This window comes from Bipolaris maydis, assembly GCF_028858645.1.
Source record: "Bipolaris maydis strain C4 unplaced genomic scaffold PSV08scaffold_1, whole genome shotgun sequence".
NCBI classification, from domain to species: domain Eukaryota; kingdom Fungi; phylum Ascomycota; class Dothideomycetes; order Pleosporales; family Pleosporaceae; genus Bipolaris; species Bipolaris maydis.
Window position 1 is genome coordinate 2,826,509 of NW_027093857.1, and position 25,952 is coordinate 2,852,460.

General features: G+C 51.2%; 13 protein-coding genes across 13 annotated transcripts; 8 read left to right on the forward strand and 5 right to left on the reverse strand.

Annotated features, from left to right (window-relative positions):
* Positions 1-1,935: 1,935 nt before the first annotated feature.
* PSV08DRAFT_358326 (CENP-S associating centromere protein X-domain-containing protein) lies at positions 1,936-2,581 on the forward strand (the record flags this gene model as incomplete). Its single annotated transcript, XM_014220280.2, has 1 exon — positions 1,936-2,581. The coding sequence occupies one exon, from the start codon at positions 1,936-1,938 to the stop codon at positions 2,509-2,511; it is 576 nt and encodes a 191-aa protein (XP_014075755.2). The 3' UTR covers positions 2,512-2,581.
* A 1,104-nt stretch (positions 2,582-3,685) lies between these two features.
* PSV08DRAFT_358327 (Cupredoxin) lies at positions 3,686-4,863 on the forward strand. The gene is made up of 3 exons (XM_014220281.2): positions 3,686-3,964; positions 4,023-4,252; positions 4,316-4,863. Exons 1-3 carry the CDS (start codon positions 3,785-3,787, stop codon positions 4,671-4,673), a joined length of 768 nt encoding a protein of 255 aa, XP_014075756.1. The 5' UTR covers positions 3,686-3,784; the 3' UTR covers positions 4,674-4,863.
* A 347-nt stretch (positions 4,864-5,210) lies between these two features.
* Positions 5,211-6,332, forward strand: PSV08DRAFT_214351 (uncharacterized protein; the record flags this gene model as incomplete). The annotated part of the gene is made up of 1 exon (XM_014220282.1): positions 5,211-6,332. The coding sequence occupies one exon, from the start codon at positions 5,211-5,213 to the stop codon at positions 6,330-6,332; it is 1,122 nt and encodes a 373-aa protein (XP_014075757.1).
* Positions 6,333-6,831: 499 nt separating this feature from the next.
* On the forward strand, positions 6,832-8,070 carry PSV08DRAFT_398291 (uncharacterized protein; the record flags this gene model as incomplete). The annotated part of the gene is made up of 1 exon (XM_014220283.1): positions 6,832-8,070. The coding sequence occupies one exon, from the start codon at positions 6,832-6,834 to the stop codon at positions 8,068-8,070; it is 1,239 nt and encodes a 412-aa protein (XP_014075758.1).
* Positions 8,071-8,567: 497 nt separating this feature from the next.
* PSV08DRAFT_193621 (Extradiol ring-cleavage dioxygenase, class III enzyme, subunit B) lies at positions 8,568-9,835 on the forward strand. Its single transcript, XM_014220284.2, has 2 exons — positions 8,568-9,081; positions 9,156-9,835. Exons 1-2 carry the CDS (start codon positions 8,577-8,579, stop codon positions 9,626-9,628), a joined length of 978 nt encoding a protein of 325 aa, XP_014075759.1. The 5' UTR covers positions 8,568-8,576; the 3' UTR covers positions 9,629-9,835.
* A 26-nt stretch (positions 9,836-9,861) lies between these two features.
* PSV08DRAFT_193624 (Cupredoxin) lies at positions 9,862-11,909 on the reverse strand. The gene is made up of 5 exons (XM_014220285.2): positions 11,550-11,909; positions 11,356-11,501; positions 10,718-11,287; positions 10,489-10,662; positions 9,862-10,418 (listed from the first exon to the last, which is right to left on the reverse strand). Exons 1-5 carry the CDS (start codon positions 11,892-11,894, stop codon positions 9,896-9,898), a joined length of 1,758 nt encoding a protein of 585 aa, XP_014075760.1. The 5' UTR covers positions 11,895-11,909; the 3' UTR covers positions 9,862-9,895.
* A 906-nt stretch (positions 11,910-12,815) lies between these two features.
* PSV08DRAFT_214359 (iron permease FTR1/Fip1/EfeU) lies at positions 12,816-14,594 on the forward strand. The gene is made up of 5 exons (XM_014220286.1): positions 12,816-12,897; positions 12,975-13,440; positions 13,497-13,797; positions 13,852-13,883; positions 13,935-14,594. Exons 1-5 carry the CDS (start codon positions 12,873-12,875, stop codon positions 14,179-14,181), a joined length of 1,071 nt encoding a protein of 356 aa, XP_014075761.1. The 5' UTR covers positions 12,816-12,872; the 3' UTR covers positions 14,182-14,594.
* A 671-nt stretch (positions 14,595-15,265) lies between these two features.
* PSV08DRAFT_259642 (uncharacterized protein) lies at positions 15,266-16,045 on the forward strand. The gene is made up of 2 exons (XM_014220287.2): positions 15,266-15,420; positions 15,489-16,045. The coding sequence occupies exons 1-2, from the start codon at positions 15,310-15,312 to the stop codon at positions 15,936-15,938; spliced, it is 561 nt and encodes a 186-aa protein (XP_014075762.1). The 5' UTR covers positions 15,266-15,309; the 3' UTR covers positions 15,939-16,045.
* A 398-nt stretch (positions 16,046-16,443) lies between these two features.
* Positions 16,444-17,760, reverse strand: PSV08DRAFT_3807 (CDP-alcohol phosphatidyltransferase-domain-containing protein). The gene is made up of 3 exons (XM_014220288.2): positions 17,546-17,760; positions 17,117-17,493; positions 16,444-17,044 (listed from the first exon to the last, which is right to left on the reverse strand). Exons 1-3 carry the CDS (start codon positions 17,661-17,663, stop codon positions 16,655-16,657), a joined length of 885 nt encoding a protein of 294 aa, XP_014075763.1. The 5' UTR covers positions 17,664-17,760; the 3' UTR covers positions 16,444-16,654.
* A 516-nt stretch (positions 17,761-18,276) lies between these two features.
* Positions 18,277-20,905, reverse strand: PSV08DRAFT_214364 (P-loop containing nucleoside triphosphate hydrolase protein). Its single transcript, XM_014220289.2, has 2 exons — positions 19,130-20,905; positions 18,277-19,078 (listed from the first exon to the last, which is right to left on the reverse strand). Exons 1-2 carry the CDS (start codon positions 20,843-20,845, stop codon positions 18,347-18,349), a joined length of 2,448 nt encoding a protein of 815 aa, XP_014075764.1. The 5' UTR covers positions 20,846-20,905; the 3' UTR covers positions 18,277-18,346.
* An 889-nt stretch (positions 20,906-21,794) lies between these two features.
* PSV08DRAFT_3818 (uncharacterized protein) lies at positions 21,795-22,550 on the forward strand. Its single transcript, XM_014220290.2, has 3 exons — positions 21,795-21,911; positions 21,964-22,312; positions 22,375-22,550. The coding sequence occupies exons 1-3, from the start codon at positions 21,851-21,853 to the stop codon at positions 22,382-22,384; spliced, it is 420 nt and encodes a 139-aa protein (XP_014075765.1). The 5' UTR covers positions 21,795-21,850; the 3' UTR covers positions 22,385-22,550.
* Positions 22,551-22,815: 265 nt separating this feature from the next.
* Positions 22,816-24,140, reverse strand: PSV08DRAFT_358336 (uncharacterized protein; the record flags this gene model as incomplete). The annotated part of the gene is made up of 3 exons (XM_014220291.2): positions 23,991-24,140; positions 23,794-23,934; positions 22,816-23,744 (listed from the first exon to the last, which is right to left on the reverse strand). The coding sequence occupies exons 1-3, from the start codon at positions 24,121-24,123 to the stop codon at positions 22,816-22,818; spliced, it is 1,203 nt and encodes a 400-aa protein (XP_014075766.1). The 5' UTR covers positions 24,124-24,140.
* Positions 24,141-24,955: 815 nt separating this feature from the next.
* On the reverse strand, positions 24,956-25,667 carry PSV08DRAFT_358337 (uncharacterized protein; the record flags this gene model as incomplete). Its single annotated transcript, XM_014220292.1, has 2 exons — positions 24,956-25,439; positions 25,578-25,667. 2 exons carry the CDS (start codon positions 25,665-25,667, stop codon positions 25,020-25,022), a joined length of 510 nt encoding a protein of 169 aa, XP_014075767.1. The 3' UTR covers positions 24,956-25,019.
* Between the last annotated feature and the right edge of the window lie 285 nt (positions 25,668-25,952).

Sequence of the window (25,952 nt, forward strand, 5' to 3'; positions counted from 1 at the left end):
TATGGCGAGCCAGTGTATGATATACTGCGGCCTACTTGGGTGGGCGTCTGGGTTGACGGGCTCGCCGCATGCCACACTATCGGGTACATGGACAGGGGTGTCTGGAGCAGCACCAGCGCGCGGGCCTGGCGCCGGCAAGCTTTGGGGGGGGTGAGCATGAGATGAGCATTAGCAAGAGGGAGCTAGTGTGTAGGTGGTAGAGTGTGTAAGAGCAGGCCGTCTGATCTGAGCTGGGACTGGGCTGCATTCTGCCTCGCCATCACCCATGGAGCCTCTGGCTCTGGGCGCGCACACAAAGGGCCGCAGGCCCTCAGCAAGCCACAGTGTCGCTAGGTATGCCAATGTGCCTGACATGCCCTCTGCCCTCACCGCGCTTTGCCCTCACCGCGCCCACGCCACCATCGCCTACGGCTGAGAGGCCAGTGTGCACACATGCCCGCCCGTACTTGGCTTGTTGTTGTTGTTGTTGTTGTTGTTGTTGTTGTCGTCGTCGTCGTCTTGCCTGCACGACCACGCACCACCAGTCGGGCGACGAAGAAGGCTGGGCGGGCGGGTGCTAGTTCAACGCGCGATACAATAAAGTAAAGAGTGGCTACTTGGCTGCATTGGGGGCCGGTTCTGCTACCCCACCTCGCCCGGCCCGCCGTCGTCGTGACCACGTCGCCGGCATGTCGAGAATCTCAAGAGGGCCAGACGTCGAGGCGTCCACACTCCAATGTCCAGATGTTGCCCCTCGGCAGCCACCAGGCCACGACGTCGACTACCCTGACCCACAAGAGCCCGCCGTATGCCGCATTCAGCCTGCTGCTCGTCCGCATCCAGCTCCATGTCCGCCACTCGCTCGCCATGCGTTCCATGAATAGCTACATAGGCATCCCACGCCCAATCCTACACACAACCACACCGACATCCCACCGCAGATAGCCTGCCGCTGCATCCACCCGCTGCCCGCCAAAGTGACATGCTCCAAACAACCAGACAAGCCAGCGCTAAGCCACCAAGAGCGTACAAGCAATCAATCAATCAGGTTGCCCCTTTGCCTGCACATCGGCTCCTGCGCTTCTTCCTCTTCCTCTTCTTCTGCTGCTGCTACACGCCCGTCGGTTACACGCCCATCTGTGTGCGATGTGTCAGGCGCCCTGCACCCCAGGACCCTTTGCATCGTCGGCTGCCAGTGCTGTGCAACTCTGCCCTCTGCAATGCAATCTCATGTACAGCCAACCCTGTGTCTACGCCTGCCTTTCTTTGTTTCTCTGAAGCCACGCCTCTGCACCCATTTTCCCCACCAAGGCACGCCGCTGCTCGCCTCGTCGCACGGTGCCATTGCCCATGGTGCCATGTTGAGCACTTGTACGGTAGCACTCGTGCAGCACTTCATCTAACTTTACCGGCTTTGCCAATACGAGTTGAACGCCGCGACCGTGCGGCCCGCTTGGTGGAATCGTGATTTGCGATCAAGCTTTCAAAAGCAGATTGGCCCTAGGGCAGGGGTTGGTGCTATATATTCTTGTACGCCTTACTGGATCCATCGACGCCAAAACGGTAGAAACTGCACGCACAAACTTGTGTACGTATCAAGTACAACACAACAGCTACTATACGCATGATTGCGGCAAAGTCGGCATCATCCGCGCAATACTTCACCCCTGCTGATGTCTTTACGCCCGGTAGCGCCATGCAAATGTATCGGCCTTATTGCAGGTCACAAGGAATATATCCGTCAAAGTACAGTAGTAGTCTCCCTAACATAATCAATGACGTCGCGGTACCAGTGTTGCGTAGTGTATGTAGTACGGATCATGTGCACGTGAGAGCGCGTGTCCATCGTCTTTGGCTTTGGCCGCATCATCAACACACGCGCCATCGCATTGCCCACCCCAATCGACCGCCCCCCCCCTCCTCCCTGACCTGATTGAGGCCTCAGCAACACCCATCATGCCTCCAAAAGCTACTGGAGCTAATGCTGCCCGAAGAAAAGGGCCTGCCTTCAATCCCCCGCGTCCGGTCAACGCCGCTCCCCAAGCCTCCTCTTCCACCACTGCAAGACGCGCTCCTGCACCAGCGGCATCCCGCGCATCTGGCGCTGCAAACAAAAAGAATGCCTTTCAACCAGCAACTGACGTCATCGATCTGTCTGACGATGACGCGCCTGAAGAACTCATAGATCAAATTGATAGCGACGACTTCGATTCCATAATGGAAGACGTCGGACCTGCAACTGCACCAGCTCGCTCAAAGCCCCCGCCAGCCAACACGACCTTGTCCGACCCCGTCGTGCCTCGGCCGCTGCTCGCGCGTCTGCTGCTCGAAAACTTTGATGATCCCGATATGCAGATACAAACGGGCGCAATGAAGCTTGTGGGCAAGTACATCGACATCTTCGTCACAGAGGCCTTCTTGAGGAGCAAGGACGAAAGAAAGACGGCCGCCAAGAATGGCGGTCTTGCCGATGGCTTCTTACAAGTCGAGGACTTGGAGAAATTGGCGCCACAGCTTGTGCTCGACTTTTGAGCAGCCGCTTGGTTTGCTATAAAGACCTACGCGATTTGATGCCGGACTAAATGCACAAAACATACTTGAGTAGCCAAAACCAGCAGCCATGGCGAGTTTGTGATATTGTCCCTAAAAGTAGCCCAAGGCCCGCCCATATGGACATGTGCACTCTCGGAAGCCTTTCCCTCCTTCCACGACAACATTTGCTTGGATTCATTGGATAGAAGGAGCGCTCACGGCTCTGCAACTCATCTAAATATGGAGTCAAAATGGAGTCGTCGCGTCAGAGGTACTGCGCAATTCACCACCCGACAGCGGCTACGCCATCAGGCCAAGGCATGCATTCATAATAATAGTCACAGCCATGTGCAGTCATCTCCCTCTGTACAGTTGATGCAAGACTGAAACGATCAGCCAAGCGAATAAAAGATCCAACATTTTGACGTGTTTGAAACATCTGGCCGTACTTCCTCAATCCCAACCTCTTCTCCAACGCCATTGTCCACATGGCCAACAACAAGTGCTGTGGTGCAATCTCGCAAACAGAAGTTCCGACTGCCTAGCTTGGTCGGTTTAATGATTGCCGTTGCGACGCGCAGCCTGAAGCATAACGTGACAGGGCTCAAACACGGACGGAAACGTGGAGCGTGTCGCATCGTCCACACCCCGGCACCAACACTTCGAACAACAGCTTCACAACATGATTTACACCACACAATGGCTCGCCAAGTGCATACAACTCAATATTCGTAGCGCCTGGTTGCTCCAACTCCATGTACTTATTCCTCAGTGAGCAAGAACAATTAGAATCAGTCTTGTCGGCTCAAGCGCAGGCTATCCTTAATGATCCTTCTGTTAAGCCTCATTTTGCAGGGTTTGTACTGAATCGAGAGGCTGAAGCACTCTGCGCCTCCAACCTGTCGCAACCCCAACCCCATGTATCGGAAAACCCGTTAACCGCCGTGCCAACGCATGGCAAAACTTTCATGCCTTAAGACGGCCCTGGACCGTCACCTTAGGCTTCTCTTTTTCACTCCTGCATCCCACATTTTCTCCTTACTTTGTTGCGGGTTTCCTTTGCATCTTCTTTTCTTCTCCAAACCTCACGGTCTTTCACCCTTATCTCCTAATACACCTGTTGGCTAGTCCAACGGTTACTTTGACGAACTCCAGAGCGCTAGTCGCCTTTGCATTCTCTTGACGAGACTTTCAATACTACAAACACAATCGCCAATTTAATACCCGAGTCGCCTTTCGAAAGGGAAAAAAACCCCAACCACAGTTATTCAATATGTACTTTTCAACAACAGCTATCGTTTCGGCCATCTTTGGTCTCGCCGCCGCTCAAGGAGGGATGATGCTCAGAATGCACGTTGTCCAGGTCGGCGGACCCAATGGCTCTTTGGCCTTTTACCCAAACAATGTCGCGGCTCAGCCAGGCGACATGGTTCAATTCCAGTTCCACCCAAAGGTATGCCTAGTCGCCGTTTCTGCGCCTGGTTATATTCCTGAACTAATCGTTCTCATAGAACCATTCCGTCGTCCAATCCACCTTCGATAATCCTTGCATACCCATCCAAAACGTCATGCCTAACAAGACCGACGCTTTCTTCTCTGGTTTCATGCCTACCAATGCTTCCTTCGCTGCAACAAACCAGGTCCTGACTTACACTATTCGCGTTACCGACGCGAAGCCCATCTGGTTCTACTGTTCTCAGGCCAAGCATTGCCAGAGTGGTATGGTTGGAGCCATCAACGCGTAAGTCACTTGCCCTTCTGTAATCCAATATGTTTTGAGACAGAAACTGACTATAGCACACAGGCCCACAAGCGGTAACAAGACCATACAAGCATTCACTGCCCTTGCTGCCCAAGCCTCGGAGAACCTGTCTCCTGGCGAGCCTGCTGGATCCGGTGGCATGACTGGCACTACACCCACCTCACCATCTGCTGGAAACGGCGCCGACTCTGGCAATGGACAAGGAGGTGCTGCTGCTGGCGGAAACGGAACTGGTGCCGGTGCTGGTGCTGGTGCCGGTGCTGGTGCTAGTGCTAGTGCCGGAAGCGGAACCGGTGCCTCACCTCCCCAGACTACCACCAGCAACGCCTCTGGCTTTAGCGCACAATCCTTCATCAGTGTTGCTGTTGCTTTTGTTGCAGTTGCCTTTGCTTCATTGTAAACAGAGTAGAAGTCTTGCAGGCGGGTTTTAAGATAGTTGGCGGCACATATGATACCATTCTTCTGATAACTGAGCTGGCTTTGGTAAAAGGACTCAGATTTGGGGAGGCGTTTTTCTTTGTTCGATTGATCGAACGCATATAGCAATTAATATAAGACGAATGTACTATGTTTAGTACTCTATCAAACTTCATACCCAATGTTCCTGAATTCAAGCATTCTATGAGTGATAATTAACTGCGCTTTTTGCTGAGGGATTCACCCGGCCATGCTTACACGGCAAGCCGATGCACACCACACCCCCGCTCCGTCCAACCTTCATCCCTCCCACGCCCGATTGCCACGTGCGGCATCTCAGCGAACCACAGTAAAGTACGACACACCATGTAGCCACATACTTGGACATGTGTAGCGAACAGGCTTGCGACAACCCGTCATCAATAATGCAGCACGGGATGACTTGCGCGGCACCCATCATCCGCCATGACTTGGATCCCTCTTAAGTCTCCATCTCAATATCGATTACGTCCAAGTAATCATGGCATCTCAAAGCTTCTGGGGTCGCTTCAACCTGAGCAACGAAGATGGAAGGTCATGTATGAGAGCTGTACAAAATGCATATATAGGGTATGAGGTGAAAGAGTTTGAACAACAGGGATATTGCAGTTGCACGTTCTTGGTTGCGCCTTTGAGCGGTACTGAGCACAGCATAGTTATGGATAAGGACCTGGCAGAGGAATTTCAAGAGTGCAGCACAAGAAACGAACTCATCGTTCAACTCCGGCCTGCGTCTCACGCACTTGATCTCGACATTATGCACATCGCAACCAAAATCTATCCATCGCTGGCCCCAACCGTCGCGCTCCTGGACGTACCCCTACCTGTAAGCCTGAAGGCTTACGAGATGAACAGAATTCCCGGTACATCTCTCAGTCGCCTGATGCCGCGCGCACATACCTTGAATACAAAAGAGCAAGCACGACTGGAAACATTGGTCTTGAGCTTTGCCGAATTCATGGCACAAGGCTGGCAGTGCGCGTCGAAAGCGCCAGCATCACCAACACCCAGAACCACGCGAGCTGACTCGCCAATGGAAGATACATCAGATATACTCTCACAGTGTCGCGGCAAAGTCGGTTCAAGCATTATCTATCGACTCAGGAAACTTGCTGCAGAACTACCCGACACATGCTTGAGAAAAAGAACAGAGAAGACACTTTCAGCCATGCAAGAAATGACGGACTACCCTGTCATTCTAAATCACGGGGATATTATACCATCCAACATTATCATCGACGAGAGTCGGTGGGAGATGACTGGCTTGGTCGATTGGGCTGAAGCAGAGTTCTTGCCCTTTGGAACGTGTCTTTATGGGCTGGAGCATTTGCTAGGATATTACGAACAAAATTCTTCAAGCACAACATCTACATGGGTCTACTTTGGAGGAGCCGCAAAGCTTCGAGAGGCGTTCTGGGAGCACTTGTTCGCAGCTGCACCGGGTCTGAAGGCGCGCGAGGATGAAGTGAGGACGATGCGGGACATGGGCGTGTTGCTGTGGCATGGCATCGCGTGGGATGATGGAGCTATTAATCGCGTGGTTAGTGAACTTCGAGATCAGGAAGAATTGGTGAAGCTTCGTGCTTTTCTGGATGCGGATTGAGTGAAGAGCTTGTTTCGGCGTACGCCAGAGAAGTGGGGATGAAAGGATTATCCTAATCATTCTTTCTAATGTCTCTGTGTCTTTTATTACAGCGCGAGTTTAACTAAGAAGTTTCTTTCAAGTGTCTCTAATCTAGAGTGTCAGCCACATGTTTGTTTCCAAGATTGTTGTTCATATACGAGTTGCGCCTTCCCCTTACACTGGATGTCTTTTCCCATGCACCCCGCGCCTTCTAAACATACATAGGCAACATCACAACTCTGCTTTTTTTTTTCTAACAAATCACACCCTCCATTCTCGTCTCTATTCTCTCTACATTCTTGTCGGAGAGTTAGGTCTGCTCACAGTCAAAGAAACACTAGAACATAGCACGCGAAGGGATCGTATCCAACCGAGCCAGGTGTGGTGCTGATTACGACAACTTCAGAAACAGATTGACAGATAAGGTCTTGGTTCTGCCTCATATCGTTTGCGTGGTCTCGACGCACTTCGACACAACATGGTCTCCACTCGGCGGAGCACCGCAAATGCAAAACGTTTAATCGCTGGCACTAAGAAGCCCAAAGTCGCGAAACCAGCTAGCGACACTATCCATGTTAAAGAGCCTCGTAGAAAAAAGGCAAAGACCGCAGTAGAGATCCCGAAATCATCCAGTATTCCACTTTCAACGGTATTCTCCATCAGTGATCATGATATCGATCACCCTTCACCGATCACCCTTCACCCGTCGACAGCTACGACCACAAACACGGCCGAAACAAAGAATCTCTCACCCAACCCTCCTCATCAACCCCTCTCTTCTGCTTTGCGAAAACTAACCCCGAAGCCCTTTGCCAGCATGAGCGGTAGCTGCCACGACCCGATTGTTGTCAACGAGGGCTCGTCACCTCCCCGTCCAACAATATGTGAACCGAAACGGAAGAATCGAGATGAAAAAACATCGGAGTCCCACAGGTTCATAGGGAACAGGCGCAAGGATTTATACAGCCATGGCGCTCGGAGGTCGGGATTGACGAATGCGCCTTTTAACAAAAGCACGCGAAACAACCACCAAAGTCACGACATCTACCGGAGAATGAATACAAGGACGGTTTCTGCGCCACACTCCAACCTGAATGCTTTTCCAGTACATGGCCCATTTGACGTTCCTTTCCTGATGCAACATGCTCTTCCAACGCAGACATTCGCATATCAACAGATCCGACCGAGCTTTCCAGTATCCTACGCTCCGTACCATCAGTTTCCACCTCCAATGATCCCGAACCTCGTGATTACTCCTCAGAGCGAAGAAACCCTCCGCAGAAAAGTCGTCGAATATGTGCGAGACTTTCCCAAAACCAGTGTCCAGTCAAATGTCAATCCCCACCATCTAATCGAACACACGTTGCTCCTCACATCTCTCCTCCAGATATACCCGCATTCCAAAAACCAGCAAGGCTTGTGCGAAGACATACGTACAATGTTAGCACTACAAAGCCATAACATGACGGCATGGCTGGGCTCCGAGTCTCAGAACATGCCTAGGCAGAAGGAAAGCAGCAGTGGCAACAGCTATATCAACACACAGCCAAAACCCTTGCCGAGTGTCAGTTTGAACGAGGAGGATAGAGAAGTGAGACGGGCTTTTTCTGCAAGTGCAGGAATGTGGCAAGACGGCACTGAGAATGGCGTCGCTGACGTTTTTGGCACTCGATCCACCTCTTCCCCTGTTGCGAGTCCAAGGGCAAAACCCAACTAGGCCGCATGGGTGCCTGCCTAGTAGCATAGAGAAGCAGAGACGCATATTGCCAATATCGACTTTGCAGCGCTGATGAAGGGAGGGCAAAAGGGTGTGATGTGTCCGGCGTCTTCACTGAGAAAGTCGTATAGTAGTCGTGTTACCTACGTAGTACCGTTCCTGGCAGCACCTCCCACCTCTTTTTCTGGCGCATTCGAATATCGACCTTGATGATAACATAGACCTCCCACGATGGGACCATGCTGTTACTGCTCTTCATCTCTCCATGCTGTGTACATACTTGACGCGACCCTGACACGTGACATCGCGCTATCGAGTAGTAGTAGGAGCGGCGCGTTTCCGCACTTACAAGTTATCTTACAAATACATATATCTACTATGTAGTGTAAGCTGTTAGGTCGCTTCTTTCACGGCTCGATAAATCCCGAAGCCGCGATGCTCTCAATTCGTCCGGACCTGCATATATATCAGCTTAAGCTTCTCCTAGCATTCTTACCACATCTAACATGAAACCATTTCATCGCGCATCTTCCCTAATCACATCCCTACTTGGCATACAACGAACCTCTGCGCAACAGCCCTCTTCTTCCAGCAACGCCACGATCAATCCCCTCCGAGGCGTAGAGCAACTTCCAATATCATCCTACGCCGGCAACATGACGCGTATTGCACCCGTGATCTCCGTCTCCCACGGCGGAGGCCCCATGCCGCTTCTCGGCGATCCATCGCATGAAGCCATCACAAAGTCGCTCAAGACGCGGGTGCCCAAGATCCTCAAGCTGGGCACACCAGAGGCACCCAAAGCAATCGTACTAGTTACAGCCCATTGGTCTACAACAAAGGTTACCGTCTCCAGCGGCCCCAAACACGAGTTGCTGTACGACTACTACGGCTTCCCACCCGAATCCTACCAGGTCAAACACGATGCACCTGGTAGTCCAGAGGTGGCAGACCAAGTCGTCAAGGCACTCAGTGAAGCGGGTATCGAATGCGAAAAAGACCCCAAGCGACGTAAGTCCTTCTCACTCCTCCATCATTCTTGTTTGTTGAGTTAGGTTACGTCGGACTGATGACGAACCATACAGCATGGGACCACGGCGTCTTCGTCCCAATGAAACTCATCGACCCCCCGGCCTCAATCCCCATAGTCCAAATCTCAGTCCTCTCCTCCGAGTCAGCCGCACAATCCTACGCCATCGGCCGCGCGCTATCCACGCTCCGCAGCCAAAACATTGCCATTGTCGGTTCAGGCTTCCCCACGTTCCACAACTTGCGCTTCTTCCAGCAGATTAATAATCCGTCGCTCCAAGCGCAGATTGCAGAGTGGAGCAAGCATGTTACCGATGCTGCCATGACGGACGACGATGCGAAGAGAGAGGACAAGTTTCTGCATTGGAGAACGTGGCCGCATTCGTATATTGCGCATCCGAATACCGGGGCCGAGCACTTTTTGCCCCTGATTGTTTGTGCAGGCGCTGCGGGTGCAACGCCGGGGAAGAATTATGCGGATGCGCTGCGTGGAATGGACATGTATAATTATTACTGGGACGAGGAGTGATGATGTTTTTTCTCTCTCTCTCCCTCCCTCCTTCTCTTTTCGTTAAAAACGAACCCCCGAAAAAAAAACATGAGAGAGATAGAGAAAAGATGTATTCGACTAACTACATGTCAAAAAAAATCTTTAGTTTGCAAAACCCAACTTAAAAAAAAGAAAGGATTCCTTTGCAAATCATTCACTTGCACCTAGGAATTCTTTGCTTCCTCCCCCCCCCCCCCCCCCCATTCTTTTTTTTCCTTTTCAACTATATACAAACCCCTTGCCTTTTCACCTTACCCCCCCAACAGGTTTCATTCCATACCACGCAATAACGGCAATTCCCACAAACGCACTCACCACACTCATGACCAGCGCGGCAATACCGCCTCCGGTAAAGCCGTCGGGCAATCTCCCAGGACTCTTATTCTCTCCACTCAAATCGTCGAGATGCTTTGTATTTCCCGCGGCATTGCCCTGCGTGGGCACACTGGCCGCACGACACACATCCCAGTGGTCCTGGGGGATTTTGCCGTCGAGTTGGCGCTGGACGGACAAGGGGGCTTCGATGATGGTGGCGATGAGGCCCGAGGCGACGTGCCACTCGATGTGGCAGTGGAAGAGCCAGATGCCCGGGTTGTCGGAGCGGAAGCGCAGGACAAGGTGGCCGTTGGGGCGGACGAGGATGGTGTCGCGGCGCATTGGGGTGGGGTTTTGCGACGAGGGAGAAGGTGAAGAGGTGTTGTAGGAACCTGCGTCTGCGTCACTGCGGAGGAGGACTTGGAAGGTGTGGCCGTGGAGGTGGAAGGGATGCCTTTTTTGGCTTGTTAGATATCTTTCTTTTTTTTTTTTTGCTTTAGGGGAGGAAGGGAGTGACGACGTACTTTCCGGGGTCCAGGTTGTTGAGGATGATTTCTACAACTTGGTTTTGGGCGAGGATGAAGGCATTGGTGTTGCTGCCGTAGATGATAGGGTCGGTGGCGTTGGGACCTGTGGAGAGGACGGTGTAGAGGGTGGGTACTTTGGGGCCGACGTAGGTTATGTCGTTGAAGAAGGCACTTTGTATGTGTCAGATGTCTGATATCGAGAATACGGGGGGGGAAGATGACTTACTAGTTTGCTCCATCGTTCAAGTTGTCCATCTTCACGTCGAGAGTGATGGATTGATCGACACGATCGAATGCTCCTTCCTTATCCCACGGCACGAGTTTGAAATCATCAAACGGTTCAAAAGCATCCACGTCCTTCGCAGCTGGTAGTTCTTTTTTGTCATCGTATACTAGCCATCCCGTGACATTAGGATTCAGCCCTTCAGGCACCGTATCGAACATATCCTCGTCCATGCTGCCGACAAAGGCAAAATTGGAATTTGTATCGTTCTTGGCAGTGACGAGCACACTGTAGCGCTGAGCGGCAGTGAGGTAAATCATATCTGCTTCCATGGGCTCAGTGTACACACCATCGACTTCAACAACGCGCATCGTGTGCTCCTCGAACCAGACGTACTGGGCGGCAAAAGCGCCCATGTTGATCATGCGGAAGAGATATGTTTTGCCAGGCTCAATACTGACAGTCAGGTTCTGGGTGTCGTTGAGCAGGGCTGCCTGAGGCACAGGTTCTGCGCCTGAGGGATTGGCAATGCTAAGGAAGCTTGCGAGAAGTTTGTGCATTGAGTCGTGGTACCTGCAAGTATAATCGTACTTGGTCAGTCACTCTCTTTCGATGATCTCCATTTTAGGGGATTTTCTCACCAGTCAGATAATGTTACTACGACCTCCTGGTCGTAAAGATCCTTGTATGGACTCTCTGGATCATGCACAATGAGCGGTCCGCGGAGGCCGTCAGGATACTGAGCACGCTCATGGCTATGGTACCAATATGTTCCTGGTTGGTTAACCTATAAAGATCAGCTTTGGCTATTCTTCTTGGAAAACTCGATACTCACTGTGAAATTGTATGTAAAAGAGCTACCTGGAGGGATCCCACACTGGGTACCTCCAACCACGCCGTCCATATGCGTCGTGCCATTCATAAACAAACCGTGAAAATGCAAACTCGTCGACTCGTTTCCCAGCGAGTTCTTGACATTGACAATGACCTGGTCGCCTTTTGTTGCTACGATAGCTGGGATGGGCCATTGCCCGTTGATTCCAATGGTTGGGCGTCTATACTGTCCATCTGGATTCGCATATATCCATGCTACATCGAAGTCGTAGGTAACAGTCGCAGCCTGAGCAGTCGACCCCAGAAGTAGCAGTGAAACGAGGAAATTTGACAAGGAAATCGCCATGTTGGGCGGCGAGGTGAGAATTGAAGCGTCTAGTCAGCTACAAAAGCTGTACTGGATGGTCCTGCAAGCGGGAGTACACCACGACTTACTCAGCTCAAGGGGCCGATAATCAGACAAGACTAGGTTTGACTGTGTGAGCATGGGATCATCAGATAAATGGCACCAGACTGGTCCGATACCTGAAAATCAGATTATGCCTTGCCATCAGCTGCCGGCGACTAGCTGAAGCCACGGCACATTGTTATCAGATCATCTGCCAAAAGCTTGCAGCGTGAAAAGGCACTGGTTAAACAACACCGAGCGGGGCACATATGCTCTTCTGGCAAGCCTGGTGTATGTACGGGCCGCATATCCAATCATGTCTGGCTTGCGTCAAGCATCCCGTCTCGTGATTCGCTGCGGGGTGTCACCGATGCGCCTGTTATCGGACCATCTGATAATCTGGACCACTATCGGCCCATCCAGTTGGTTAAGAGGCGCCGAAGAACCAACAAGCCTGCCTTAGCCTGCGCTATTAAAGTCTTGAATTGATTTGGCGTGGCTGGGCATGAGAAACTTGCAGATCATTGTTGTGGCGATTTTTGGAGTGTGTAGGGGTTTTGTAGGGGTAGCTGTTGTGTGGCATGGTCGTGGTACTACTATGTAGACAAACGTGAAAACAATGATTGAACAGCACCACCAGTACTACCGAGGGCTTCTGAGAACAATGACACCAACAGAAAAAAAAAACTTTCACGACATTTCATCGGCCCGTCCTCTCACCTCGGCTCGCAAACTTAATCAAAAGCCAGGGCACAGGTATTCCGAAACTCGGCTTGACGCTAGCGTCATGGTACAGAGACGGGATGCACATGCACGAGGAAGCTGAGAGCAGGCGCCGCCCACCCCCATCTGATTAGATCCTGTCTTCTTAAACTCCTCGCATTTTATCTGATTCTCAGATCGAATGCCAATTGAGCGAGCTTGACAACTATCAAGATGCCAAACGTCTTTGCAGTACCAGGTGTGTTAGCAGACTATATAACAACTGCCCCTCCACGCGAACACTTAGCGCCTTTCGTACTAACTTTGTACTACTAGTCTTCTTCATTTGCTTCCGCGAATGTCTAGAAACCAGCATTATTGTTTCTGTGCTCCTTGCCTTCCTCAAGCAAACTCTAGGCCCCTCGCAAGATGCCGCCGTCTATAAGCGGCTCGTGCGCCAGGTCTGGTACGGCGTGGCAGCAGGCGTATTCATCTGTCTAATCATCTGCGCCGGCGTGATAGGAACCTTTTACACGGCAGGAAAGAATACTTTTGAGTCTGCTGAGAATATTTGGGAAGGCGTCTTTGGACTCGTGGCTAGCGTCATTATCACCCTCATGGGCGCAGCTTTGCTTCGCGTCAGCAAGCTCCAGGATAAATGGAGGGCCAAGATTTCCAAGGTGCTGGAACAGAAAGATCTTAATCTACCTGTCAAAGGTAAACTGAAGCGCTGGACTGAGAAGTATGCCATGTTCATCTTGCCGTTTGTAACGGTGCTTCGCGAGGGCATCGAAGCAGTGCTGTAAGTCGATGCGACCCAACTTTCATAAAATCTTCTCCGGCTAAACTAGAATCCAGGTTCATCGCTGGTGTAAGTCTCAGCGCTCCAGCGACAAGTTTTCCTCTTGCTGTCATTTGTGGCCTGGGTGCAGGCGCTCTGGTCGGCTATCTGATCTACAAAGGCGGCAACAAGACCTCGCTGCAGATCTTCCTTGTGGTGTCCACATGCTTTCTCTATCTCGTAGCTGCAGGTCTCTTCTCTAAGGGTGTCTGGAGTCTTGAGCAAAATGCATGGGTCAAGCTTGCTGGAGAGGGTGCTGCTGAAGCCGGTGCGGGTCCTGGCAGCTATGATATCAGGAAAAGCGTTTGGCACGTCAACGTAAGTTTTGACCTCGTCTATCTTCGGATTCCTAGGCTGACTTTTGCGCCATAGTGTTGTTCTCCGCTAGAAAACGGTAGTGGCGGGTAAGCATATGTCATTTCGAATACAAGATCCCCGCTAACGTCGCTTCACAGTTGGGGAATCTTCAATTCCCTGCTCGGCTGGCAGAACAGCGCGACCTACGGCTCTGTGATTTCATACAACGTATACTGGATCGTCGTCATCATCGGCTTCCTCTTCCTGGGCTGGAAAGAACGCAAAGCCAGCCTCTCTCACACGGCTGAGGTTGCAAGCGAGGCATCCAGCGAAGAACGCGAAATTGCCACGGACAAGGCAGGCAACGAGCGCGCCGGAGTCAACACCGCTGTACGCGAGATTTGAGTAATGACATAAAAGGGCACCCGCGCGAGAACTCGGGTCTGCTTTATAAGGATAATGTCATGATAAATGTATTGGGAGGCCTAGAAGACACAGCCCCATCTCTCACAAAAAGGCTTATCGCGTATAGAGCCGACGCTAATGCGGTCCAAGATCCGGAAACAGACCCGCCACAAGAAATAATGGAATTACCCACACCACCTCCTGAAAAACACATTTCTGTCAAACAAAAGAATTCTCCGAAAGCCATCAAACGTAATGTGATCGTCGATGTCGGTCAGGGCTGGCTGCTCTAGCAACGTGTATTTGTCGCACCGAACGCGTGTCGTTCAAGGGAGGGTTATTTATCTGTGGGTCGAACGTACTACTAGTAATCGATTGCAGCGTGCAACAGTCAACGTCTGAGCACAAACCCCCATCTAGCCTCGTTCTGCCATGTCCATTCCCCATGCCTCCCTTTTCTTTTTTCCCGCAATTCCCATTCTCCCTCCCGTTTGTTTTTTATGTGGAGGTGCCGACTAAACAATCCCAAAAAAAGACAGAAAATTACGAAGGCGCGGCTGACAAACACTGCACTGCTCAGCATTTGTTGCCATATTTAAATGCTATACGCTTGGTGTATCCTTAGGGCGTGGCTGAGTCCTGTCTCGCACTTCACTTACCCCCCACGTACGCACACGCCCGATTCTGGGCGTCTCGAGTAAAAGGATGGAACACAGGGCTGTACTGGTTGGCGCGCGAGCGCGAGCGCGTGTGCAGCGGGGGGCCGAGTTGAAATCTATGCACGGAATTGTACGCCCAAGAAACCAATTTTACTTAAAGCAGTCGCTTGAACCCGCTTTTCGCTTTCCCCATACATGGTGTCCCATCCCCCTTTCCCCAAATTCTTGCCTCACTCTTCACTTTGAACATTCGGATTCACTCGTTCTTTCCTCATCTGAGAGCAAACGGTTTTTTTGTGGAACCAGCTGAAACCGTTCTCAGCTGCTGCTATATTTATATATAATCACCTCACTTTCGCTTTGCAACCTTGACATATAACCGACATTGTCTAAAGACGAACGAATCTACGTGTAAAAAGACAACCCAAATCCAAGTCAACAACCAAAAAGAAATCATCGAAAAGAAAAGATGTATTCCAATACTCTCATCTTCGCCATCCTGGCAGCAGCATCCACCACCGTCGCCGAATTCGCAATCATAACCACTCCCCTCCCCACCAACCTCAACGTCCTCACAGATGTACGTTTCTTTCCCCTCCCCCCCTTTTTTCTCTCTAAAAACAACATCAACTAACCCCCAACACCCAGCTCTCCGCCTACAAATCCTCTATCCTCTCCCAAGTCTCATCCGGCCTCGCCTCTCTAACCGGCGACCCAGCTGCCGTCTCCAGCGCCGCCTCGGCACACAAAGGCCTAGCCTCCTTTGCCGCAACAGCCACCTACTCGATTCCTCCCAAAGTAACCGAGATCGGCGCGTTGGAAACCTTCTCTACGACGCCAGTGTGGTACAGTGCGCTGCCGACCGATGTCAAGGCCTACTATGACGAGTTCAACAAGGAGGTGCAGGGGTTGATTGACCAGGCCATCTTGGGGGAGAGGAAGAATGAGACTGAGACCCAGTCGGGAGGTAGCAGCCCGACGGGAACGAGTGGTGGCGCGGGTGCGAAGGAGACAGGAGGTGCGTCCGGTATGCGTAGTGCGGTGGGAGTTATGGGTGCGGGTATTGCGGTTGCGGTTGCGGGTGTTTTGGCTTTGTAGGCGGCGGATGATGTCAGGGGGTGGTTGTGGATCAAAGGTACTCAATGTCCTGGCATCGTCATGACAGGAAGAGGCCTGGGATATCAGTGGTATTTTGAATGGTGCGGCCTTGTTCTGTTCTCTTCTCTTTCGAGATGTCTGGGGCTCTGTCCCCCATCACCTTTTACGACCTTCTCCAACGATACATTGTGTCTAGGCACAAGTCCTTGCGCAAATTCTATGATCCCTTCATATCACGCTAAAATTGAAAAGTGCTCTTACGTATGCTTTTCCTTGTTTCGTTTCTGTACTTGATTATTATGGACGAGGCCATCGAAGCTCGTTCGAGTATTGTGCCGTGGCACGATCTATAAGAGTTACAATATGTAAACGAAGAGCAGAAGTAAGAAGTGCAAATGAAGCGCAAGTGTGCGATCAAGACTCTGGAAATGGAAAATAGAAAGACTATGATGCCAGGGGCAAAAAGCCAAAATCGCCAGTGACTACAAGATCGCTAATGGAAGAAGGTGTAGGAAATGCACAGTGATCAATATACTTCAGACCACTGCACTGGGGCCATTGGGTTACCCGTACTTTGCTGAGCAAATTAGCATTGGCAGAGGGTTTGCCATACCACGGCCGAACCTCAACGCTAAGCCAGTCCACACAGCCTACATAGGTAGACACAGCTGCGCGATGCGGTGAGAGCTGATATCTCTCGTCTTTCAACGATGTGTTTACTGGCTCTTCTTCGAGCCATTTCTCCTGGGTAGGCCTGCCAGCCTCCTCGCCTCACGGTCACCTTCGGCAAGCCATTGACTTGCTGTCTTCATCTGCACACCATTGATCCATTGCTTGATCAGCATAAATGGCAGCGCTACCACCATGAAGATCCAAGGAACGGTGGAATCCATCTTGTTTGCGCGGGCCATCTCCATAGCTGCAGCAGAAAAGGGGCTAGCGAAGAACATGGAAGGCTCCGGGGCTGCAGGCGAGCCGGGTTGAAGGGAAGACGGGTTCTTGGAGTCGGAGAATAGGGTGGGCGAGAGGTAGGGTGAGCTGAAGGAGAGAAGGTATAGGGCGATGAAGAAGACTTCGTTCATGGCGCAGAGTGTGAAGAGAACTTTCTGTGAATATTGTCAGCAGCCAAGGCATGGAAAGGGTTACTGCAACCAAACGGTAGCGCACTTCAGACGTACATTGTTTGAGTAGTACTGCTTCAGCAGCCAGTTCCTGCTCTCATCGACATTCTTGTGGCTGCGCGCGCTACCACCCATGCTCAAGGTGGCATACATGTGCATGTAGTGGCTCGCCAGGTCCAGGGAAATCAGCAGCTGGAACACGATGCTCCACCGAGGGAAAGCCTGGGCCAAGAAAACGAGCAGGCAGGTTGTGGTGCATCTGTCCGTGACCATGTCCAACACGGCCCCGAATTTGGTGCTCTGTTCGTATCTGCGGGCGGCATAGCCGTCCAGTGCATCCAGAAGGCAGGATACGCTGTAGAGGAGAGTGCATGTGCGTGGGTGGAGAGGCATGTAGTAGAGCGATGTTAAGGCAAGGAAGACGCGCGAGTAGCCTACCAGTCTGTTAGCTGTATAACGGGAATGGTGTGAGAAGAGCGCGCATACCAATCAAGTTGGGGATGAAGAGGAAGATGTTCTCTTGGGGGCCCTCGTGCTCCGGTCTTGGGGGCCTCACTGCTGCGCCATTGCCGTTGCCATTGGCTTGCTGCTGAACAGATGCCATGATGAAGGGGACTGTCTCTTCCGCGCAGTCGCGTACTGAAATTGCGAGCTCGGTACGTGTTGGACTTTGCGGCCTGAGATATCCCGGATTACCCCGCTGCGCTTACTGTTGGGTGAAGGTCGAGTGCGTGCGCTGATTACGCTCTGACGTACTAGGCAACAGCGATGCGTGTAGTAAGAAGAGCAGATAGAGGCTCAGAATTCAGCAGTTGTGTGTGATCCGATGCAAGGAGCCAGAGGCGACGCGTTGATGGTTGAGCGGAGTGTGTCGTGTGAAGCCGGCGGCAGCTGTTGGAGCTGTGCGGGCCAGAAAGTTGTCGAATGTCTAGTCGGCGCCGATAAGCCGATAACGAACCTGTGGGCTGCAGGAACTGCAAGGGTCGAGGAACACAGCGTTGTGGGACGAACCGCCGCAAAAGCAAAGTGAAGGTATGCAAGTGTCTGCGGGGAGAGCGTGTACGTGTCAAGGAGCAAGCTGAGTGCAGGTTTGTGGTACCTGGAAATTGAGCGCCAGAATTCCTTCGCCAGTTCGTCCGTCAGGTCCCGGTTACCCGCCTAAGCCAGATAGGGGCTTGCTTGGCACATGAGGTCAACTGCACATCAGCCCCATTGTCACGGTTGTCATTATGTAAGTGTACATTTCTCTGCTCATCCTATGCAAAAACACTAAACCCAACTACATGCCTACTCCTTGAAGCCCTTGAAACTCGACTTGGCCGCAATCTTCTTGGACTTGGACTTCATCTTGGACTGCTTCTCCTTTGCAGTTCTTGTGCTCATGCCACGATCCCCCTTGCCCTTCTTCCACTGTTTGCCGTCTTTGCGCACATCCTTTGCTTCCAGCTTCTTCTTGTCCTTTCCACTGAGCTTCTTCTTCTTGTCCTTACCTCCAGCCGGCCCATTGAGCGCTGCCGCACCCCTCTCCTTTTCAGCCAACTTCTCCTTCTCCGTCTCAAACCATGTACGTCTCGGTCGAGCCTTGATCTCATCTTCATGCACAATCAGGTTTTCACCGCGCTTGAGATCCCGCTCAGTGACAGTCATAGCACGCTCCTCTTTCTCTTCTTCCAAAACCTCCTCAATCTCCTTCTCCAGACTCTTGATCTTCTTCATCCATTTCTCCGTCTCCTCCGCAGGGACTTGACGGCTGACCACCTTGGCTCCTTGCTCGCGCGATGCCTTTACCGCTTGCTTGACCACTTTACGGTCCGGCTCTGCGGCAAGTGTACACGCTCGACCGCTTCGTCCGGCACGAGCCGTACGACCGACACGATGCAAGTAGATCTCGTGCGTCTGAGGCGCTTCGTAGTTGATAACTGTTGAAACGTTCTTGATGTCAAGACCACGCGAGGCAACGTCAGTCGCAAGTAAGTAAGAGGACTTGCCAGAACGGAACGCTTCAACAGCTTGAATACGCTATGCAGTTGTCAGTACAACATTGTATATACAGCGTGGAGAACAACTTACCTGTTCTTGACTCATGTTACCATGAAGCTCGCTTGCTTTGAGCCCACAAAGTGCGAACACAACTCGAACCCTATGCGCCTCTTTCTTTTGTCTGAAGAAAACGATAACCTTCTCAGTGTAAATCTTTTCACAGATATACATCAGATATGCGAGCCTCTTGTCTTCCTTGCCTTGCCGCAATCTCACGAATTCCTGCGTCAGCCCTTTGACAGTCTGTTTCTTAGAATCCACCATGAGCCGCACAGGCTTATCCATACCAATTCGAATCAGCTTGTCGACTGAGCTCGTCATGGTAGCGGAGAAGAGCATTGTCTGGCGTGATTTAGGGATGGTGGTGAGGATCTCATTTAGCTGGCTTTCGAACCCTTCTTCGAGCATACGATCGGCTTCATCAAGAACAAGGATCTCGAGGTTCTCAACTTGAAAGGCAGCCGTGTTATGCATGTGGTCAATAAAACGACCGGGAGTTGCAATAACCACGTCTGGCCTCGTCTTCAAAACAGCTTCCTGCTCGCGCGAAGAGAAACCACCAGCCATCAATGCAAAAGTGATATCGGTGAACGACGCGAGCTTCGTAGCAACATTGAAACATTGTACTGCCAACTCACGCGTAGGCATGAAGATGGCAACACGCGTGGTCGGGATCTTCTTCTGGCGGTACAACAGACGCTCAAGGATGGGGATAAGGAAAGCAGCTGTTTTACCCGAACCAGTCTCGGCACCACCAACAACGTCTTTTCCTTGCATGGCGATAGGAACAGCCTTGCTCTGAATCGGAGTCGGCTCCGTGAAGCCTACGGATGCTAGGCCCCGCAGAATAGGTCGCGAGAGTGACATGGCCTGGAATGACCCTGTCGCACCTTTTGTGCCCTTTTTCTTCTTGATTGTGACACTGTCTTCGGGCGCGAAGAAAGCGGCAGCCTTCTTGGCTTCGACGGCGTCTTCTTGCTCACTTGCATCTTCATCTTCTGTCTCGGCAGCCTCGAGATCCATAGGGTGGGGAACGTGAGGTAAATCTTCCTCTTCGTCTTGATCGCCGTCTGAACCATCCTCTTCATCAGAGTCGTCATTTGCCCTGTCTTGTTCATTGTCTGAACCTTCCTCCTCATCCTCTTCGTCTTCAGAGTCGCTGGGAGCGCCCATACCGAAGCCATCCTCCGCCATGAGCTCGTCGTCGTCGCCGAAACCCTCAAAGTCACCATCGACCGAGGCATCTGAGGAATCTGGCTCGGCAGTCTGCTTTGCCTTCTGCTTATTCCGCCTGCGCTCAATGATGTCGTCGACGTCTACAGCAGTATTCTTCTTTCCAGACTCCTGTGCGACCGTGCCATTGTCGTTTCCCCAGCCGTCGAACTCCTCCACAAATCCCGTGTCTATATCGCCCACAGCAAATTCAAAATCGCTGGCAATGTCGTCATTTTGCTCAATGTCCTCGCCTGGCTGTGGCATTACGTTCTCGTCTTCGTCGTCTTCGGGCTCTGGTTCGGGCTCGACTTGCTTTCCCTTCTTTCCCTTCTTCTTGTCCTTCTTTGCCTTCTTTGAGGCGACTTCCTTGGGCCTGACACCCAGGTCTGGATCCTCTGTGTATTTCCTCTTCTTGCCAGCGCCTGCTAGCTTTGCGCTCGCCGCCGCAGAATCGTCGGCGCCACCATCGTCGGACACATCGTCATGGTCGGAGATGGTGTAGACAAAATCGTCATCGAAACTGGGCGCCATGGATCCGAGGAGGGGAATTTGCAAGGGAATTGTCGCGTGTGTACAAATTTCACAAGTCGCAAGCGGTCGCAAAAAAAGTTCGGCCCCGGAGATCTCTGCTGCCGCATCCCTGCAAGCCAAGGTGGGGCGCCGCTTCTGCCGCCGCTAACTCGTCTTGCATAGTATGTACACTTCATCCACGGCAGACCGACTGGATGCCACCACATACGCTTGTCCAGGCTGTTGGCCACGACACGGCATTTGCTTCTATTGACTATGTATTTTTTGGCCAGCCACGTGTCTTGTCTAAAACCACAAACGGCTTCATTGCAGCCCTATCTGGGTTTTCCAACAGACCGTGCCCACGGACGCGTCTGTTGAACAGTGACACAAGCTCATTGGCCAACAATCCCCCGGCGCATCCAGAAGCCATGTTGGTCTGGCTCATATTCATCAATACAGAGGGCATCATTTGGTCTAACATTGTCTTCCCAGTCCTGTGCAAAGAAAGACTACATGAACACACTTTCGTTGAACTGACACCATTCCACCGGCCAGCAAACTCACTAACCTTGCATCTAACCAACTTGGCCTCCACCTCCACCTCCAAAATTCTACAGCCAAATCGTCACCAACATGTTGGAGTCGAGGTCTTGGAGCCCTGACAGAACCATAGTCTAGCTATATGCCATACGTCATGCAAATAAAACCGCAGAGTCTAAATTGCTTTTCGGGAAGACTACGGAAGGAGTGGCTGTCCGTGGGCCACAACCGCCTTAGTATGGTGTCCTGAAAACTGCTTAGTTCGGGTCAAGCATGATCAATTGGCTTGGGGCCAAAATTGAGGATCCATAATGACATCGGTAGTGCTTTACAATACTGCACATTGTGAGCCTCTCATTAATCCACTCGTACTTCCATCAAGTATAAGTACAGCTTGCAGCCTCGGCAGAATTGAAACACAAGAATACAGTCCAAAAAATCTCCTTCTCTTCTTCTTCACTAAATTCACAACCCCTCGCCAACATGCTCTTCTCTCGCCTTTCTCTCTTCGCAACCCTCCTCAGCGTGGCCACTGCTTGGGAAGGTAGGCCATACATGCTTACCCTCTCATTCTACTGAACTAACGAACTCTGAAGCCACCTTCTACAATGCTCCAGACTGTGATGCCAACGGTCTGACCATCTACCGCATAATGACTTCAGACGCATACGGTGCCTGTGTTGAACTTGACGGCACCTTATATACCAATGTCGAATGCCGACAATACATCAATGGCGGTGCTTCCAATTCCGAATGCACCGACGACAACATCTTCCCAATTTCGACTCTCTTCACATACGACGGCACCTATCAGTGCCGCTCTTACTATGATGCTGGCTGCAAGGGACTGTACGATGAGCAGTCAAAGCATGTAGTCGGTGCACCTTATCAAAAGGAATGTGCGACTTACACCAGGCAGTACAAGTCTTTTGGTTGCACCAAGTTGTAAGTTACCAAGCAGGCATTTTCCTGGATAGGGTAGTTATGTCTAATGTATTTTTTTATAGTTCGTCCTAGTGTTTGATCATCATGAAATGGTGAAATGGCGAAATTTCGGAGAAGTGACGGATGCATGGTTTTATTGAAGGCACAAGGAAAACAGGATGACAAGGTATCCAGACTTCAGTGGACTATTAGAGCCAATGACATGAACGATATCTGAAATGACTATACTACTGCCATGAATGAAAAGATTACAATATCACATATTCTACCACTGCTTGTGGTTCTCGAACTACTCCCCACACCCCATGACTTCCTATTCGGAAATAAGTTATCATTTCTCTCCCTTGTTTCCTCCTTGTGCTACTGGTAAGCTGACCGGCTTCTCGTACAAGGTGCTTACTGCCTCTCTACGTGTTCAGGAAAAGCTTGAACGTTGATCACATTGTAAATAAACTTTATACAAAGGCTTATAATTCATGCGTTATGTAGGATTGAGATGCTATCTACAATGGAATACGGTCACCAAACAATCTTCGTGCATTGCTAGCAAATATCCCAAGCCTCTCGGCATCCGTGACAAACGGCGAGGTCTGAATACCAACCAACGACGGACCATACGTGAAAATCGGGGCATACGGGAAATCCGTGCCAAAAAAGAGATTTGTCGTCGGAATATCATAAGCCAGCAAGCCCCCAACCTGGTGAAAGTACGTTGGACCCGCAGAATCCCAGAAAAAGCGCATCTTCAGGACATCCATGGTGCGATCGTAAATCGCGGGGAAGGATTTCAAGAGCCGATCGGTGACTGAAGGAAAGGCGCCGCCGACGTGCGGAATGATGTAGTTGATGTTGGTGAAGTTCAGCAAGGTCTGTGTTACGGCAAGATCGCCCAGCATACGCGCAGTCTCAAAGTAAAATTCAATGTTTCCTGTAGGATATACAGTAGGATTTGCCTCGATCAATGTGCCGTTGAGGCGTATATACGGTGTTGTAGGGTGCACGTATATGATTTGATTGCTCCCACGCGCATTCATGGCCTCGAAGAAAGGCTTAAAAGCAGCATCACCGAGATAACGTCCTTCGAAGTTCGAATAGAGCGCGATACCAGCAGCGCCCAAAGTGTCGAGCGCGTATGTAGCTTCGGCGATTGCGTTTGGGGTGTACGGCAACGGGACGACAGCGTAGAATGTGAATTTATTTGGGTAGGCCTGAGCAAATGCTGCAGATTGTTCGTTGATCAGTCGTGCAAGCGCAATTGTGGCGGCCTGGTTTCCGGGATATACATTGGCGCCAGGCGCTGAGAAGGCCAGAACGGCTTGAGAAATGCTTTGGCTTGCCATGAAGTCGAGGTGTCCAGTTACGTTCCATGAGGGCGTTGGATTCCCGCCGGTTCTAGGGACGATTGCACGGTACCAATCTGGTACGCAATGCGCTGCAGGATCTGTTAGATGCGAGATCGATATGTGAGAATGCGAACTTACCATGGACGTCGATAAGTCCAGTGAGATTCGAGATAGCTCGCGCTGAGACCTTTGTCGTGGTGGCATCGGCGTACGTAGAGGCTATACTTTCAAGTGTAGAAGACAGATCCAGGCCCGGAACAGCCCCAAGGTCGATTGAGTCTATGTGGCGATGGTCAGAAGTCCTGCAAGCGAATTTGTGCGTATAGGAACCATACCGGCTGCAGCGCGTTGGATGATGGACTGAATGGCATCTGTCGGCTCATATACTTTCTTGGACGAGCCGCTTACACAAGTAGCGAATGCAGCTGCCCATCCGAGTAAGGCAAATGATTTCCGAATAGCCCCCATCTTGATGTGATGTGAATGAAACACGGGGACAGTTGAGGATGCACAGAAACAAAAGTTTTTATGCCTTGTGTATAGTAATCGACAGGTACATGACCCAGAACAGGGAAGCATTCCATCTCTAATTACTAACCAATAGATGCGCCCTGAACTCGATCTGTCAGCAATGGCACTGCAGTAGTACGGGCGGGAGCGGATAAAGACGTCCGCGCTAAGCCCAGATCTGTAAGACAGGCAAGGCCATCTAGTAAACGAACTCGAACTCTGCAGCTGTATATTTGTATGCACAGATTGATTGGACGATTCTGTAGGCCAGACCTCTCTTACCAAGCATCAACCCATGTCCTGCTCAGCTGTGTGGGACTACCACCAGATGTGTCCTTGGAGCAAGGTACGCCACCAATATCCTCGGCAAGCACCTGAGTCCGTAGCTGACATTTAGGGGCCAATATCACCAACCCGATCAACCGCAAGTCTTCTGAGAACTCTATCCATTAGGCGACAAAGATGTCTTTGTCTTGAGTAGTCAAAACAGAGGACCTCATAATCGTTAATGATTAAGGCTGTCCAGGGCGTAAACTGCCTAGGCGGCTTCATGGAACGCACCCTCCAGGGCATCGAACACGCCTTCAGTGCCAACTTCGACACCTTTTTGTATTCAGCACAAAAGCCTCTTTGGAATTCTTAACCCCTGTGAAGATATGTGCGCCCATTTACAATCAAGGCGGCAAGCGCTTTTTTAGCCAGCGACGTGTTGTTACACACAAAAAGAACAATAAGAAAGCGAAACCGAAGACCAAAGCACGAAATCTCTTCACATAAACCTATTATCCTTTTCTCAAGAAGAACTAAAGAGAAATGTATAACTATCATCATTCATGTTTCTTATCAAAAAGAATCTAAGCCTGAGCAGGTTCCCTCTCCTCAGCAGAAGGCCCGCCCACATTACCCCTCTGACCCGTCGGCACATCGCCCAGATTCCTCTGAGCAGCATGCGTCGGATAATCCTTCAGCGTGCTAATATCCCCGCCACTCTGCTGATCCTTGACGCCGGACGCCAGTCCAGCAAGACCTTGTCCAACACTCGATCCATCATGCAGCTCCTTGGACGTCTGACCCTGGCCTGGGTGGCCAAGGCCAGTGTGCACGTCGGCGGATGTGGCGCCTTGGAGCGTCTTGGAGGCTTGCTGGTACATCTTTTGGTTGTTGAGGTCTGGGTTGGGAGTGTAGGTTTTGTCTGTGGGGGCCGAGCCCGCGGGGAGGGTTTGAGCGTGGAATTCGGGGACTGCGTCGTTACCGACGAGTTTGCCGATTTGGTGCTGTGGGTTTGGTTAGCTGGGGTTGATGAAGAGGTAATTATCTACGGGTCAGATTGAGCCATCGCCACATTGGAGTGATGCAATGTGATTGATCAAGACGCTCCAGTATGCCCTCTGAAAAGGAAGACAGCTACTTACACCACCAGTCATAAGAGGCTCGCTAGGAGCTACATGTCCTGCAAACTGGCGCGAGTCGCTGACTGCGTCGGGGTTCTTATTCTGGCTCATGTTAAGATACGTGTATTTGTAATTGGGAAATTGAAAAGTGTCAACGATTCAGGTGAGTTGTTGAAAATATGAAGATTTGTATAATCTGAATGTACATCTTTCGCACGAAAGGCTATTTATGAGGAGAGATTTGTGTATGTACATGGAGGGCGTCACCACTTTGACATCAAGTCGACGTCATGCATGGTCCACCGCTAAGTTGAGCGCTGAGGGCGTAGACAGATCTACTGAAAGAGCGGGTACCTGACGTCGATTTTGCGATCTGGTGTGACATGATTTTGTTTT

What these genes read in the sequence shown, in the direction of transcription:
- PSV08DRAFT_358327 (XM_014220281.2), top strand. Translation starts at nt 3,785, where the DNA reads ATGTACTTTTCAACAACAGCTATCGTTTCGGCCATCTTTGGTCTCGCC. An exon ending in AATTCCAGTTCCACCCAAAG is followed by an intron (nt 3,965 to 4,022) that starts GTATGCCTAGTC and finishes TCGTTCTCATAG; the next exon opens with AACCATTCCGTCGTCCAATC. An exon ending in ATGGTTGGAGCCATCAACGC is followed by an intron (nt 4,253 to 4,315) that starts GTAAGTCACTTG and finishes TATAGCACACAG; the next exon opens with GCCCACAAGCGGTAACAAGA.
- PSV08DRAFT_193621 (XM_014220284.2), top strand. Translation starts at nt 8,577, where the DNA reads ATGAAACCATTTCATCGCGCATCTTCCCTAATCACATCCCTACTTGGC. An exon ending in CGAAAAAGACCCCAAGCGAC is followed by an intron (nt 9,082 to 9,155) that starts GTAAGTCCTTCT and finishes CGAACCATACAG; the next exon opens with CATGGGACCACGGCGTCTTC.
- PSV08DRAFT_193624 (XM_014220285.2), bottom strand. Translation starts at nt 11,894, where the DNA reads ATGGCGATTTCCTTGTCAAATTTCCTCGTTTCACTGCTACTTCTGGGG. An exon ending in TTGAACGATGGAGCAAACTA is followed by an intron (nt 10,663 to 10,717) that starts GTAAGTCATCTT and finishes ACACATACAAAG; the next exon opens with TGCCTTCTTCAACGACATAA. An exon ending in AACAACCTGGACCCCGGAAA is followed by an intron (nt 10,419 to 10,488) that starts GTACGTCGTCAC and finishes AAGCCAAAAAAG; the next exon opens with GCATCCCTTCCACCTCCACG.
- PSV08DRAFT_214359 (XM_014220286.1), top strand. Translation starts at nt 12,873, where the DNA reads ATGCCAAACGTCTTTGCAGTACCAG. An exon ending in AAAGCGTTTGGCACGTCAAC is followed by an intron (nt 13,798 to 13,851) that starts GTAAGTTTTGAC and finishes TTTGCGCCATAG; the next exon opens with TGTTGTTCTCCGCTAGAAAA. An exon ending in CTAGAAAACGGTAGTGGCGG is followed by an intron (nt 13,884 to 13,934) that starts GTAAGCATATGT and finishes GTCGCTTCACAG; the next exon opens with TTGGGGAATCTTCAATTCCC.
- PSV08DRAFT_259642 (XM_014220287.2), top strand. Translation starts at nt 15,310, where the DNA reads ATGTATTCCAATACTCTCATCTTCGCCATCCTGGCAGCAGCATCCACC. An exon ending in ACCTCAACGTCCTCACAGAT is followed by an intron (nt 15,421 to 15,488) that starts GTACGTTTCTTT and finishes CCCAACACCCAG; the next exon opens with CTCTCCGCCTACAAATCCTC.
- PSV08DRAFT_3807 (XM_014220288.2), bottom strand. Translation starts at nt 17,663, where the DNA reads ATGGCATCTGTTCAGCAGCAAGCCAATGGCAACGGCAATGGCGCAGCA. An exon ending in CTTCATCCCCAACTTGATTG is followed by an intron (nt 17,494 to 17,545) that starts GTATGCGCGCTC and finishes ACAGACTGGTAG; the next exon opens with GCTACTCGCGCGTCTTCCTT. An exon ending in AGCAGTACTACTCAAACAAT is followed by an intron (nt 17,045 to 17,116) that starts GTACGTCTGAAG and finishes CAATATTCACAG; the next exon opens with AAAGTTCTCTTCACACTCTG.
- PSV08DRAFT_214364 (XM_014220289.2), bottom strand. Translation starts at nt 20,845, where the DNA reads ATGGCGCCCAGTTTCGATGACGATTTTGTCTACACCATCTCCGACCAT. An exon ending in GTAACATGAGTCAAGAACAG is followed by an intron (nt 19,079 to 19,129) that starts GTAAGTTGTTCT and finishes ACAACTGCATAG; the next exon opens with CGTATTCAAGCTGTTGAAGC.
- PSV08DRAFT_3818 (XM_014220290.2), top strand. Translation starts at nt 21,851, where the DNA reads ATGCTCTTCTCTCGCCTTTCTCTCTTCGCAACCCTCCTCAGCGTGGCC. An exon ending in CGTGGCCACTGCTTGGGAAG is followed by an intron (nt 21,912 to 21,963) that starts GTAGGCCATACA and finishes CGAACTCTGAAG; the next exon opens with CCACCTTCTACAATGCTCCA.